The following is a 13,985-nucleotide window of genomic DNA, read 5'->3' as shown; positions in this document are numbered from 1 at the left end:
TTGACCTTGTATAATTATAAAGGACACCTGTCTATACAATTTACCTTGTATAATTATAAAGGACACCTGTCTTACCATTACCTTGTATATATAAAGGACACCTGTCTATACATTACCTTGTATAATTATAAAGGACACCTGTCTATACATTTACCTTGTATAATTATAAAGGACACCTGTCTATACAATTTACCTGATAATTATAAAGGACACCTGTCTATACAATTTACCTTGTATAATTATAAAGGACACCTGTCTTTACCATTTACCTTGTATAATTATAAAGGACACCTGTCTATACCATTGACCTTGTATAATTATAAAGGACACCTGTCTATACCATTTACCTTGTATAATTACTATACAATTTACCTTGCATAATTATAAAGGACACCTGTCTATACAATTTACCTTGCATAATTATAAAGGACACCTGTCTATACAATTTACCTTGTATAATTATAAAGGACACCTGTCTTTACCATTTACCTTGTATAATTATAAAGGACACCTGTCTATACAATTTACCTTGTATAATTATAAAGGACACCTGTCTATACAATTTACCTTGCATAATTATAAAGGACACCTGTCTATACAATTTACCTTGTATAATTATAAAGGACACCTGTCTATAAAGGACATGTTTGCTATGTCCCATTGATGTTTGTTACAAGACAGCTTTGATTGTATATGAATTGTTTGTAAGTTACTTAGAAAAACAACTACCAGGTATACATAATTATTTGTATGGAATATTTTCAGCGGCATGTTGTTGTAATAGCAGAATGTACTGTTAATGCTTTATTCCCAGATCTTGGTAACATCGGCAATTCAAATCTTTTAACGAGCTAGATATAACTATACCCCAAAATGAGTAATTAGCCATATTACAAAAAAAGACGTTAGCCATATTCCAAAATGAGCAATAAGCTGTATCCCAAAATGAGCAATAAGCTGTATCCCAAAATAAGTAATTAGCCATATCCCAAAATAAGTAATTAGCCATATTCCAAAATGAGCAATAAGCTGTATACCAAAATGAGTAATTAGCTATATCTCAAAATGAGCCATCAGCCTTATCCCAAAATGAGCAATGAGCTGTATCTCAAAATGAGCAATTAGCCATATCCCAAAATGAGCAATTAGCCATATCCCAAAATGAGCAATTAGCCTTATCCCAAAATGAGCAATCAACTGAGCCAGACCTATGGCAGACATACTGATTTGTTGTATTTACGTGGCAAGTTCATATGATCTAACTGCCTTTAAAGGGACATGAACGTTAAATAAGTTGTTCTGTATGCTTAGATATGGTTTTCAGATGTTCATTGAATATTTTATTACAATGATTGGTTATCTAAAATGACAGAAAAGCATGGGGAATACCTATCTCAAAAATGATAAAAATAGACCGTCATATTCTATTTTTGGAACACAAAACGAAAGCTGGACAAAAGCGAGGTTATAATGAACAACAAACTTGCTGACATGACAAGGAATATTTGTTTTCCACATTTTAAGATTATTTTCTAATTTACAATGGTTAACAAATGAAGTTTAAGCCATATTATTTGTTATAAAACAATTTGTATTTAGCGTAAGAATTATAAGACAAAAGTCAAATGAGACTTTTCATGCAACAGGGCACCCATAGTGAGGTTCCGGACTAATTGCACATATGTACATCATGCAAGTATAAAGTGGGGAGTTGCTCCCGTCTCTTGCATTTCAGCGATCCATTTATATTTACCTACTTTCCAAATCGCGTACGTAATTGACTTTTGACGTACACTGTTTTCTATCAGAATTTGTTTGTGTTCGCTTCACCCACGTTTTTTACCCACCATTTTGTTTACATTTGTGCATTGCATTGTGGGAGGTCACTAAAGTTCAACATTACTATATTATCGTTACAAAATTCGACCGGGACGGTTCAAAATACAGAAAGATGGAATTTCCATTGTAATTATTTTATTTGACACATTTGCACAATAACTGATATATATTACCTAGTAATGTATCTGACACGTCTTAAATATGTATTTTTTGTACTTACGTGGCAAGTTCATATGATCTAACTGCCTTTAATGAACGAACAATTTTTCCGTTGAAGTCCAACTGATCCTTTGCTCCCTGAATAAGCTTCAATAAATTATAAGAGAGCTTCATGTTCGTGAAAATAGCATGTTGACGCTTGTCGACGTCAAATTTCACTCGGACATCAGATTTTTTGGGACCAGTGAAGCGTGTAGTTACTCTGTAAAATGTTCTTAGCTGCTTCTTTGACATTTTAGTTACCAAACCTACAAAACAGTAAAATGCAACTGAGTATAATTTGAATTAACTTTGAAAAGTTTCAGCTTTCATGTATGTACATAATAATCATGAAAATTTAGGTTTAACAAATAAATTAAACTGATAATATAAAGCAGCTTTCTTTTGTGTGCAATTTATTTCTGCAAATTAGGCGATCATTGAAGATTTGCGAAAGACTTCCTCTGAAAATTAATATCAACATTACATATATCGATGTGAATTTCCATTCAGTTTTTAAATCTGCAAAAAAAAAAATCGTGAATATTAACCTTCGTGGGCTGTGATAGAAAATTGGTTTACAGAAACATAATTAATTAAGTTTTTACTTTTACCGAAATAAAAAATAATTTGCAATCTGAAAATTAAATTAAATGATCTTCCAATTACTATCCTATATTACCTTTAATCCTGATTGGAACTTTCATAACTTTATCAACAAGGAGGTCATATTTAACAGAAACATCAGCTTTGTGGACCAAGCGCGACTTGATCAGGATCAGGAACTTGGTGGGTGTTTTCAGAATGACTTGTCCTAGGTATTGAGTTGATTTCGCTTTTGTTTGTTTAATCAAAAGTTTCATTTCTCCTTCGTAGTTCCTGGCTTTCTCATAGCTGAATTTCACTTTAACGCTCTTTTCAACCTGTGAGAACTTGGATATTGCTGTGAAATAGGAAATGAAACAAGATTCAATCACAGCGGATAACAACAATAAACTTGGTAACCTTGTATTTAAAAGATCTATCGAAGTATATTAGATTTGTAAATGTGATTTCATGGTTAACTTTAAGGATGATTTCAAACTCAATTGTGTCGGAGGAAAGATACTATTTCTTAAAAATCCTACCTCTTGTAAAATTTTAAAATATCTTTTTCATGAAAAATAACATTATACTTCTGTCCCTTACACAACCTGCACCCACTGCATAACAACCTAGCATTTTTGTAACTACACAGGTCTCTTTCTCCTCCCATTCATGCAATGTCCACTCAATACTTGGTGAAACAATGAGATAACTTTTTTTGTTACCTTAAGCTGTTTTTGGAGAACACATTTTCCGGTAAAATGATTCGTGATAAACATTTCAGATTCAGAACCTTACCGTCTAACACAATTGGATCCTCTGTAAAACCGTTAACAGTAATGTCTGCCTTGGCCATTTTATTCTTGCGGTATTCTATGGCTCCTGTGCCGTTATATTCAGGGTAGCCTGGGATGGTAACAGAGACTACTGGGTTCAGTTTGACATTGGTAGGGGTGATTGTGAAGGGAACATCTGCACTAACTGCAAATTTCTTAGCCTCTCCAAGAAGGACATTCCATTCTAACTTCTTACGCTTTCCTGTGCTGAGAAGCACACCTTAAAAAGAAAAGAAAAAAACTTAATAGATCTCAATCTTCTGAAAGAAACATTGTTGTGAAGAAATTATGAGCTCAAAATTGATTTTTAATAGGTTTGAGCAGTGATAAATGTTTGGTGAAAAAACTGCAAAAAACATAATCACTGCTAAAATATGTGCATTAACAGAACCTGATGTCCGACTACAATAAAACATGGTTATAATGAACCTCTGGGGACCAGCAAAATCACTTTATTTAAAGTATACTTAGTTATACACATATTACAGTCACCTTATATACTCTTAATAACCATGTTTTACTGTAGAATGATTTTGTATAATTTAATTTTAACTAACTTTGTTTAAATTTTTTTTTTACATCCTAATTAAATATAATTTCACAAAATTATAGTGGTGGTCTGAGAATGTCCCAGGATTTTGAGGCAGAAGGCTGGAGTTCTAAGAGAATATTCATCAACCTATCGTGGTAGATTGTCGATGTTAACTTACCGTTCATATTTATGGGCTGTGTGTGAGCTCCTGTTAACACCAGATTTCCTGTCATAGATGTCTGTTTCACATAGGTTACCTGACCGGTCAAGCTGATGCTGTCCCGACTAGGGATGGTGATGACCATTCGGGGAGTATAATTGATCACTTTCTTCTTCTCTTGTCGCTGAACTTCGAAAACAGCATTATAGGTCCTAGTGCTATCCACAACCACGTTACCTTCAATCTTCTTTAAGGTGTTACTGTTCACAAGGTTACCTGCAAATCGAGAAATGTATATGGATTTTCCCCCATTTTTTTTAAATGAATAAACCTAACTGCTAAATTGCTTCAATTTTTAGCTCGCCTATTCGAAGAATAGGGGGAGCTAATGTTGTCACCCCGGCGTTGGCGTCAGCGTTGGCGTCCCATTTCACGTTAAAGTTTTTGAGCAAGTTTCTGTTTCGTCAATTGTTTAAGCTTAAGTCATCATAAATGTTTATGATTTTATTTTCCTAATGTGTATGGATGCTGAACGTGATAATACAACCAATTTGGGGCCCTTTAGGATTTTTTGAGTCTGTTAATTTGTCATATTTCAATGTTAAAGTTTTTGAGCAAGTTTCTATTTTGTCAATTGTTTAAGCATAAGTCATCATAAATGTTTATGATTTTATTTTCCTAATGTGTATGGATGCTGAACGTGATAATACAACCAATTTGGGGCCCTTTAGGGGTTTTTTGAGTCTGTTAATTTGTCATATTTCCATGTTTAAATAGTAAATACTTGAACATCAACTTCTTCTGAATAGGCAAGCTTTGCTGTTCTCCAACAGCTCTTGTTTTTATAATAACCAAATATATCTTCCAGTAAAACCCTACATATGATGAGATTTAGACGACTAATTTATAAACAATGGACAACATATATTAAAGACACAAAAGAAAAAAATGTAACTTCTTGATAAGTCATTCACCCCTGAAATTTCAAAATAGACTGGTTGAGAAGAGCCTAAATGTGTCTTCAGGGGTGAATAAATTAAAGCAGCATTAGTTATATCCATTTGATGACTCTTACTTGTGAACCTAACTTACACCTCTTACCATTGAATCTAACAGTCTTCCAGGGTGACAACAGGTTCATCTCCATAGTCTTCTCTGTATGTTGGATGTTAAAGTTAAAACTAACAGCTCTGTCTCTCATAGATCCAGGAGTGTCGTATGAGATCAGGAACATTGTCTGCTCGGCAGTCTGCAAAGCAAATGAAATTTACAATTGCATTTATCTTACACCCTTCTATCTTTTAAATCTTCATCTTGTTGCTTTTTTTAGAATTGTTTTAAAGACAAAAAATATTTGTTGATGGGCTGAATAGCTGATAATGCAAGAAATTTTCCATGAAATTTCATAATTTAAAGTGCCTTTTGAAACCACATCTGCAGAATAAACAAATCTAAAGGAAACAAAAATCTAACTATGAAATATAAAATTTCTTCTGTTTTTAAGAAAAGGGAGCATCTCTGAAAATAAAAGACTCCCAAAAAAAAAGATATTCTAAGCATTGCTACAAAACTTAGAGATCTGTCAAAATATAGAAAATAAATAAAATGTACATATATGTCGTGTGCTATTTTTTTATAAACTTATGGAAAATAAAAACACAGTTATTTCTGTTACTCATTACATACAGCTGTCCTCTTCAGCTGAAACTGATATCCGTTGGGAAGGTCTTGGTTTGTCATCTCCACACCCACAGAGACTGGTCCAGTGAAAGGAAATAGTGGAGCATTGTCAGAGGCATTGGGGAACTTGGCCTTGATACAGGTGTTCAGACCTGAAATACGGGCCAGAGTGTTTCCTGTACAGAACGACACAGTGGCGACATTGCTGTCCAACATGTTCTGAACCTTCTCTTGGTCGCCCTGTACCATAAAGAATGAAGACCTGGAATTCAAAGTGTAAGAGGGATTAACAATGAAAGTTCATATCTGATTAGGATAACAGTACCAAAAAGAAATGAATGTGCTGTAAGATTAAATAACCTTAAGGATATGATGTTGTATGCATGGAAATATATTTATGCAAGGAGAAAATTGACAAATATTTGACAACCTTTTGGTATAAAACAATCTTAATCCAAATTACTCTGTGAGGTTATTAAATACATAAAACATGGCCAAACATTACAATTTGACCTCTACTTTATAGGAATAGTCTCCTCAATCTTTAAGACAAACCAATAGAAATGAATAATGGCTTAAATATTTTCAACAATTGGCAAATATACTAAATGTCACAGACTTTGAATGTTGTTACTGAATTATATTTTATATGTTATAGAAACAGTGAATAGAAGACTACAGGCCAATAACAAATACATTTTATATTATTTTTTTTAATTTTCTATCAAGGACAATCTATTATAGTATTGTACTCACTCCATGTTGATGACCTCAGACTTCTTGCGCGGGAAATCCAACTCCAGAGTGAAGTCTTTGTTCTGTGAGAGCTCGAGTTTTCCCCTGATGGCCGTGCTTGTGTGCAAGGTTGACAACATTTTCATTCCTCCCTTTGTTACAAATGCATCTACACTCATCATGGCTGAGATGGCAACAGCTCCACTGAAACATACAAACTTGAAGGTTACTTTGTGTTTCATCTGCATAGTTAGTACTAAACACTTTTGACAAAATAAGATCAATGAACCTTTGTTCCATATTTGGGGAGCAAAATAGGTTTTTCACCTGTAACTACATCAGTAAATTTCCAAAAAATGTTAATTGCTGTAATTTACTTCTTTGAGATGAATTTTTGAAGTGATGAATCATTTTGTTGAGACATCTATTAAAAATTACAAATGTATGTGCAAGGAAAAAATAAATCTTTGGTGAACTTTAGACAATGACACAAATGATAATAAGTGCAATATAACCAGTTGATATAGTATGTAAAAGAAATTATTGGCTTTTGAAATAGTTGAATCAGCTATAAAACCGTCTTTTATATTCATAACGAGTAGAAATTCTGACCAATTCATTTCCCTTCCTATGAACGCCACACATCTACCTTGGTTCAAAGTTTCCATTGATCAACAGGAGGGATTTTGGTCTGCGGAGGTCAACCTGACCTGTCCCGGTCAGTCCGGTGGTCAGGGTGCCGTTTACGGTCAGGTTGAGTGGGAAACCAATCAGAGTTGGGATGATGATTGAGCTATCCAAGAACATATCACTGTAGGTATATGAGACAGACCCGTCCCGAACCAGTTTTCCCAATAGTAAATCAAAGTCAATGTTGTCCAAACTGTTATCAGAACCTTGCATCTTCTTCAAGTTTAGGTACTTCACTTCATTTCCGAACACACGCATGTACATTGAACCTTGGAGCTCCTCATCAGAGTTCATCTGCAGCAACAGAAAATCTTTCAAATATAAGTCTTTCATTCTTATAATGAATACATGCAAATGCAATACTTGCACATCTGAAATAGGCTTTATTTTATCAAAAAATAAATAAGATTCTACATGCCTCTTCACAATATACATCACATACACAATCAAATTTAAGCTTATATCTTCTTGGTCTCTAAATTAATCCTGTACTACACATTTTATGCCAATGTTCTTTTATATTAAATAATTTTAATTTCTAAATTTGAAAACATTGTCTTATTTTTCTAAATCATAAATTCTCAACTTTTTAAAATGAATCAAACATTTGTTTCATATCAACAAGACAGAGTCTATCCCTTACCGTATTGCCCATTCCGTTAAGTTTGTTCATATTCAGAGCTTTGTTGGTTGGCATTTCGGGAGCGGGAGACGGCGCTTTGTTTTTACGGAAGTGACCCGAGGATCCAAAGTAGGCTTCTAAGAGATGTTCCAGTCCTTCAGCTCTACCTCCGACTTCCAACAAGTTGTATGAGTGACCAAACAGGTCCACTGTTAAATTAGCCATCAATGACCGAGGGACAAAGGACTTCGGTGACCACACCAAGTTACTCTCCATTGATCCACCCAGGTTGAATTTCTCAGAAAAGTAAGACGTTTCGTAATTTCTTGAGAACTTCCTCCTGTCCATGTCAAACTCTCGTTGAAGAACCTCATCTTCCAAGATGGCACGGATGTCTTGTTTGGTAGGGTCAGATGTTTCCATTAAGTTGGTAAGGTGTGTCCACACAAAACTTCCAACCTACAATAGTTTTTTTTTAAAGATACTGATAAATATAAACCTAAAGAAAACACTCTCGGATCATCATATTCAAATGACATTTTATATTAACAAGATAATTTGGTGAGCTTAACTTATTTCAACATATAGCATACAACATGAAAATGATAAATATATAAATTGATCTCCCATTTATAATCTCATTTGTTTATTTAGCATTTTATTTGTGCCTTTAATCATTGTATTCTTCCAAGCTGGAACCTGAACGTATCATAATATGAACAATAATGTGTCAACCTGTGGAGTTTCAACATGCACACAAGTGTAAGTATAACGTTATGATTTTTTTTTTTCTTTTTTGTAGTGTTCATTTCAGTTTTTATAAAATCTCTCTTCCTTATTAAAGATATCTCTTTAAGTTATTGTATGCATTACTTACCTGGTTAACTTCCTCTGTGGCCAGTGTGTCCTTGACCTCCGCGATGACCTCTGAGTTAGCACATTTCATCACCTCCAGGTAAGCAGCGATTCTGATCTCGGAATCCTCACTACTGTCTTTGTAAAGCCTCATAAGTTCGCTCCTCTGAAGCACAAATATTTACAAATGTATTTCCCATTGTACATGTGTTAATTGATCTATTCAATTTAGATATTCAAGTAAGATGTAGATCTCATAGGATTTTTCAAATTTTTATACTGCAGTGAACAGTTGTTGGTAACATGACTTCTCTTTTCCATCTGTAAAAATATTCTGCATGAAGGGATTTACATCTATTACAGTCTTTTGACATTTATTCAGTGCTGCAAACGTCTGAAAATGTTCCATTAAAAACCATTGACTGACTTCAGAGATAGATGGCGATGCTGTTAGTCAAATAAACTTTTTGTAAGGTTTTACAATAAGTTTTCTATTATTTTTCTTCTCTTTATTAATTAACTTACATCATCAGTACATGGGAATCTCCTGAATGCCTCTACAGCGGCTACTCTCATCTCCATTGTAGCCTGAACAGACTGGAAACACTGACTGAGGTTTGGGATAATCCTCTGGGATAATCCAATGTTACCAATAGCTCGCAGAGACAACAGTACCTGGAATAATGAGTTTTACCTTGTGATTTCATTACTCATATAAAGGCAAAAATATGATCACATACAGTCAAACCTGCTCTAACGACCGCCTGTATATAACGACCGCCTGTCTATAACGACCAGTTTTTAGACTCCCCGTGCGTTTTTACTATGTAATGGCACTGTGCATATTGACCACCTGTCTATGTGGCTAACGACCGGTCGTTTTAGCCCCATCAAGGTTTTCCAGTACCGATTACAGTGTGTGTGTAGTAGCGCCCCTTTGACCTACTTCCAGTAATTAACTCCCTTTGTAAGCAAATGGCAGCCATTACTGAAGCCCAAGCTATGAATTGTTTATACAGTACTGTTTGGTTTTTAACCTAGCGGTCGTAACATTTGAGGTACAAATATGGTTGCCAACTAACGATGGAAGTTTTAACGACCGTTTATGCCTATCAAAGACTGAAATTATGTTTGGTCTTGAACGCCATGTGCACGAAAAGATCACTCGTAAAGCGTGATTTTGAAGCCACAACTCGGATGATACGGTAGGCAAAATAAAACATGCTGATTCATTCAATGTGTTCCGTTATTCATTGTCGATATATAGCATTGTTTTATTACTAAGATATGGCCTGTACTTAAGCTATTTCAAATTAGGCCTATAAATTTACGTTCGACTTCTTTACAATTAGAGTCAGTCGGATTATCGCCCGATGTAACCCGGGTATTCTCGATGTGTTTATAAATAAAATACGGTCGCATTACTTGGTAGAAATGTTACTGAAAGTTAATATTTTGAAGCTGTATATTGTGAGAAAACGCCTCCAAATCGATCTTTCATGTTCCGAGATTAATCTGTCAAAACTGGTTACACGGCAACATTACATACGACTTGCCAGCGAGAATGTGTTGTAAAAAAATATTACATGCATACATTGTCTGAAAATAATCGTTCACAGATAATTCCAGGCCATGTGAAGTCAGTAATTAGGTAATGATTGTGTTCATAGCTGAAAAAATCTTCTATGTATCAAAACGAGTTGATTTTGTTATGATTGAAATTTTCGATTGCATTAAAATAAAACGAACACAAATCACGGAAATATATTGACACAATCATTTCTTAAATAATGCATGACAATAAACATATAAATATCCAGTAGCAGGTCTGTTTTGTATTAATATAATTCAGTTTTATTTACTGGCTCGTTGGTTGGCACGAAAGTCCCAACCTGTCTATAAAGGCAACCTGTCTATAGTGACCGTTTTTCTGTCTCCCATTCAGTGGTCGTTATAGACAGGTTTGACTGTATAAGAGAAATAATAAGAAATAGGGTAGAGGGCCCTAGAACTCCCCAAGTGATAGACTTTAGGATAAACGTGACAATTAAGACATTCTAATATCTGTTTATGACAATTTCAAAGTAGAAGAAAGAGGAATTCAATGAGTGTAAGAATATTGAGTTAAGAAAAGATAGTACCATGTACAGAATTATCACATATTTTATATAATTTCATCTTTCTCTTTTCAAGTGATTCCTACAACCCAAGGATAAATTTTAAAATCATTATGAATCAAGTAAGATTTCAAAGATTTTCAAAGTTGAACCCTATCCCCTTATTTCTACCCATACTTTACCTGCATGTAGGTATCGTCAGTGTGCTGACAGTTACGCCCGATCTTGGTTTCCAGCCAGGTCATGATGTCGTCTACCTCCACATCGTCCCCACACTGTGAGTTATCTCTACAGTAGCTGTGGACCAGGGCAGACACTGGTAGAATCACCTTGTCACCGTTAGGCATTTCCAGTAATCTCTATACACAACCAAAATTTCACAACTGAGAATATCTGTTTACTGTCATATATATGATGACCACAATAACCAGGATACATCTAATATTCAATATCATATAACAGTTTTGGTATAGTGAAACCATTTTGCGTGTGATTTATTTTCATGAATTTCATGATCAAAACAAATCAAAAGTTTATGTCAGCAAATTAATATTTCCCTCAATATATTAAAATCAATGTATTTTCATTAAATAAGTAAATCTTTGCGACTTTGTTTGAAATTGAAATTACGACATTTATAAGCCGTGAAATATAGTTTGTCTACAGTGCACTTAGCACATGTACATATCCTTACTAATGTATTTATCAATATGAAAATGTAAAAAAAAAATAAACAAAAACTACTACTTTTAAAACAAGCTTTTACCATGACTTCTGCAAGCATTTCCTTGGTTGGGTGTTGAACAAATGAAAGGGAAGCTAACCACATTTCTACAAAGGTGGCGGAGATGTCGTTATTCATGATTCTCTCTGTGATCTGACTGACTGCAGCTCCAGTGCCAACCATGGGAATAGCATCCAAGTAAAACTTCCTGAAAAAGACAGTATGGATACTTATTAGTTTGAACTGTATACAAGGATAATGTACAAAATAAGGTAAAAATGTTCGCAATAAGACAGCTTTTATGCAGATTGCATAAATTTTCCCATTGATAATTTTCCATAATTACAGTATTATTTTTTTTTTAAATTTTACAGTTACCAATTTACTAGTTTTTTGCAAAACATATGGGGTGTATGGGTTATTCGTTACCCTCATTACCGAGTATATATTCAATACTATGCTCCCAATTGGCTTTCTACCAATGGGATGTTATTACAGTATAATGTAGGTAGACTAAGAAATGTAACATTTTTGCAGCTGAAGCAATTATTCAAATTAGCATACCAAAATAATTTCTTGGTTAGTTCTCATAAGAACTCACTTTTTTTTTTGCAAATAGAAATCTCATAAGCAAATTTTTATCAAAGCTGCCAACATTTCTAGTTATTCTTTTATTTGCTTTAACTTATTAATTTAATCTTTCATTTTTGTAATCAACTCACTTGACACGTTCAGAATTGCCGGGACAGAAGCTAGAATCACTGACTTCCCGGAATACAGAGTTGAGGGACATGGAGTCGAGTTTCTTGAGTTCGTAGACCAGTTCTGAGAAGAGCCTGGGAGTGTCTGGACGGATATCTGACTGTGTAGAGGTACACAGCTCGGTAAGTTTGGCTAGGGCCGACTGATAGTTCACTGTTGTTCCTCTCTCACCTCCTTCATGATCAAATAAAATGCTCTCCCTCCTGTTGACGTCAACTGTGTACAGAAAATTCATGTAATCAATCAATGCTACAGAACTTAATTATTGAAAAGTTGGGTAATTGAACTTTTACTTTTGAAAAGGAAGGGGTACAAATCTGACTTCTGTTCGAACCAAAACCCAGAGATGTGTAGGGAAAAGTTACAGTATATTAAAGTAACTGATAACATGCTAGCAATTGTGCAAATATCTATCTGAAACAAAAACAGTTGATGCAGACTCTTGGGAATGGCTGGAATTATTATGATTTTACTGAATTTCTCCTGATATTATTTCCAATGTAAGTGCTCATAATAATCGGGTTGCATATACAAATATTGTAGTGGTAATTAGTAAACATTCACATAATTTTTCAGGTATCGTAATTGATATTTTAATCAGAAAGTTGTGTGTGAAAATTGTTCAAGTTCATAAAAATTAAGTAGGAGTGGTGACTGCATATCCTTAGTTTACTACACACATTTATTGCATTCCTTGGAAAGTTCCTCACCTTGTGAAACAGAGCGACTTTCACTTGACACAAATACAAGTTTCTGTGTAACTTCTGTTGTAGCTCCATTGTCTTCTTTAGAGAAGGGACGGAATAAATGTATCTCATGGCAGACGCTGCGTTTTAAAATTTTGTCCTGTACATTAAATTCCTGGTCACATTCATGTGTGCTTTTCATTAATGGTAAACTTTTTATGCTCTGAGGAAAAAAATACAAATTTAATTTTTATGATAAAATATGCAAACCTGTTGCAATAGTTCTCATATCATTAAACATAATAAATATTTTGAGAAATGATAACACATGCATCTTTAATTCTACAATTTGATTTTTAAATTTATAAAGTTTCAATTGTCTTTTAACAGTTCAAAATACTTACAAATTCAGTTTACATCTACAGATTATTATGATAATCAGCTAAATACATTGTGAACTTTAAATGAGAAGGTCACTTGAATTGAAATTGCTTTAAAAATATGAAATTACATAAACAATTCAATATTACTCATTCACCCCTGAAGACACATTTAGACTCTTCTAAATCAACGACTAGACCAGTCCAATATGAAATTTCAGGGGTGAATCGGTTTCTAAACCATTATAAAGGAATCAGAGAAGACTCAGAAGAAATGACTTTTGAAATTGTTTCATCTTGCATAAAGATTCTTACAGATGGAACTCTGTAAAGCATGGAGTGTGCCGAGCTGTCAAAGCCGTGTCGTTCTGTACATGCAGATATATCTTTGGTCTTCTTCACTGTTCTTGTTCTCCAGCCATCCTGGATCATCTTATATGTTGTGGGGCATGTTCCTGTTACATCCGTCTAAAAATAGAGAAATCAAACTTATTACAGAATGATTTCAAAGTTTTAATAAAAATGTTTAAGAAGGTCCAAATACAAATCAAGCAAAATCTTATTTGATATTTCTTTATATTTTT

The 13,985-nt window shown here is 34.0% G+C and overlaps 1 protein-coding gene across 1 annotated transcript in view; it reads right to left on the bottom strand.

Moving 5' to 3' along the window:
- LOC138325565 (uncharacterized) overlaps window positions 1-13,985 on the bottom strand; it is a 47,366-nt gene that overhangs the window by 24,106 nt on the left and 9,275 nt on the right. Inside the window, exons 5-20 of the mRNA XM_069271319.1 lie at window positions 13,717-13,869; window positions 13,046-13,244; window positions 12,296-12,551; window positions 11,616-11,781; window positions 11,032-11,208; window positions 9,258-9,407; window positions 8,755-8,898; window positions 7,899-8,336; window positions 7,215-7,549; window positions 6,587-6,769; window positions 5,837-6,092; window positions 5,252-5,399; window positions 4,169-4,426; window positions 3,421-3,678; window positions 2,720-2,980; window positions 2,060-2,306 (exon numbers count right to left, since the gene is read on the bottom strand). Coding sequence (XP_069127420.1) covers window positions 2,060-2,306; window positions 2,720-2,980; window positions 3,421-3,678; window positions 4,169-4,426; window positions 5,252-5,399; window positions 5,837-6,092; window positions 6,587-6,769; window positions 7,215-7,549; window positions 7,899-8,336; window positions 8,755-8,898; window positions 9,258-9,407; window positions 11,032-11,208; window positions 11,616-11,781; window positions 12,296-12,551; window positions 13,046-13,244; window positions 13,717-13,869 — 3,629 coding nt within the window. The remainder of the gene's footprint in view (window positions 1-2,059; window positions 2,307-2,719; window positions 2,981-3,420; window positions 3,679-4,168; window positions 4,427-5,251; window positions 5,400-5,836; window positions 6,093-6,586; window positions 6,770-7,214; window positions 7,550-7,898; window positions 8,337-8,754; window positions 8,899-9,257; window positions 9,408-11,031; window positions 11,209-11,615; window positions 11,782-12,295; window positions 12,552-13,045; window positions 13,245-13,716; window positions 13,870-13,985) is intronic.

The sequence above is a fragment of the Argopecten irradians genome, chromosome 6 (genome assembly GCF_041381155.1).
Source record: "Argopecten irradians isolate NY chromosome 6, Ai_NY, whole genome shotgun sequence".
NCBI classification, from domain to species: domain Eukaryota; kingdom Metazoa; phylum Mollusca; class Bivalvia; order Pectinida; family Pectinidae; genus Argopecten; species Argopecten irradians.
This window is presented reverse-complemented; position numbering and strand designations above follow the sequence as displayed.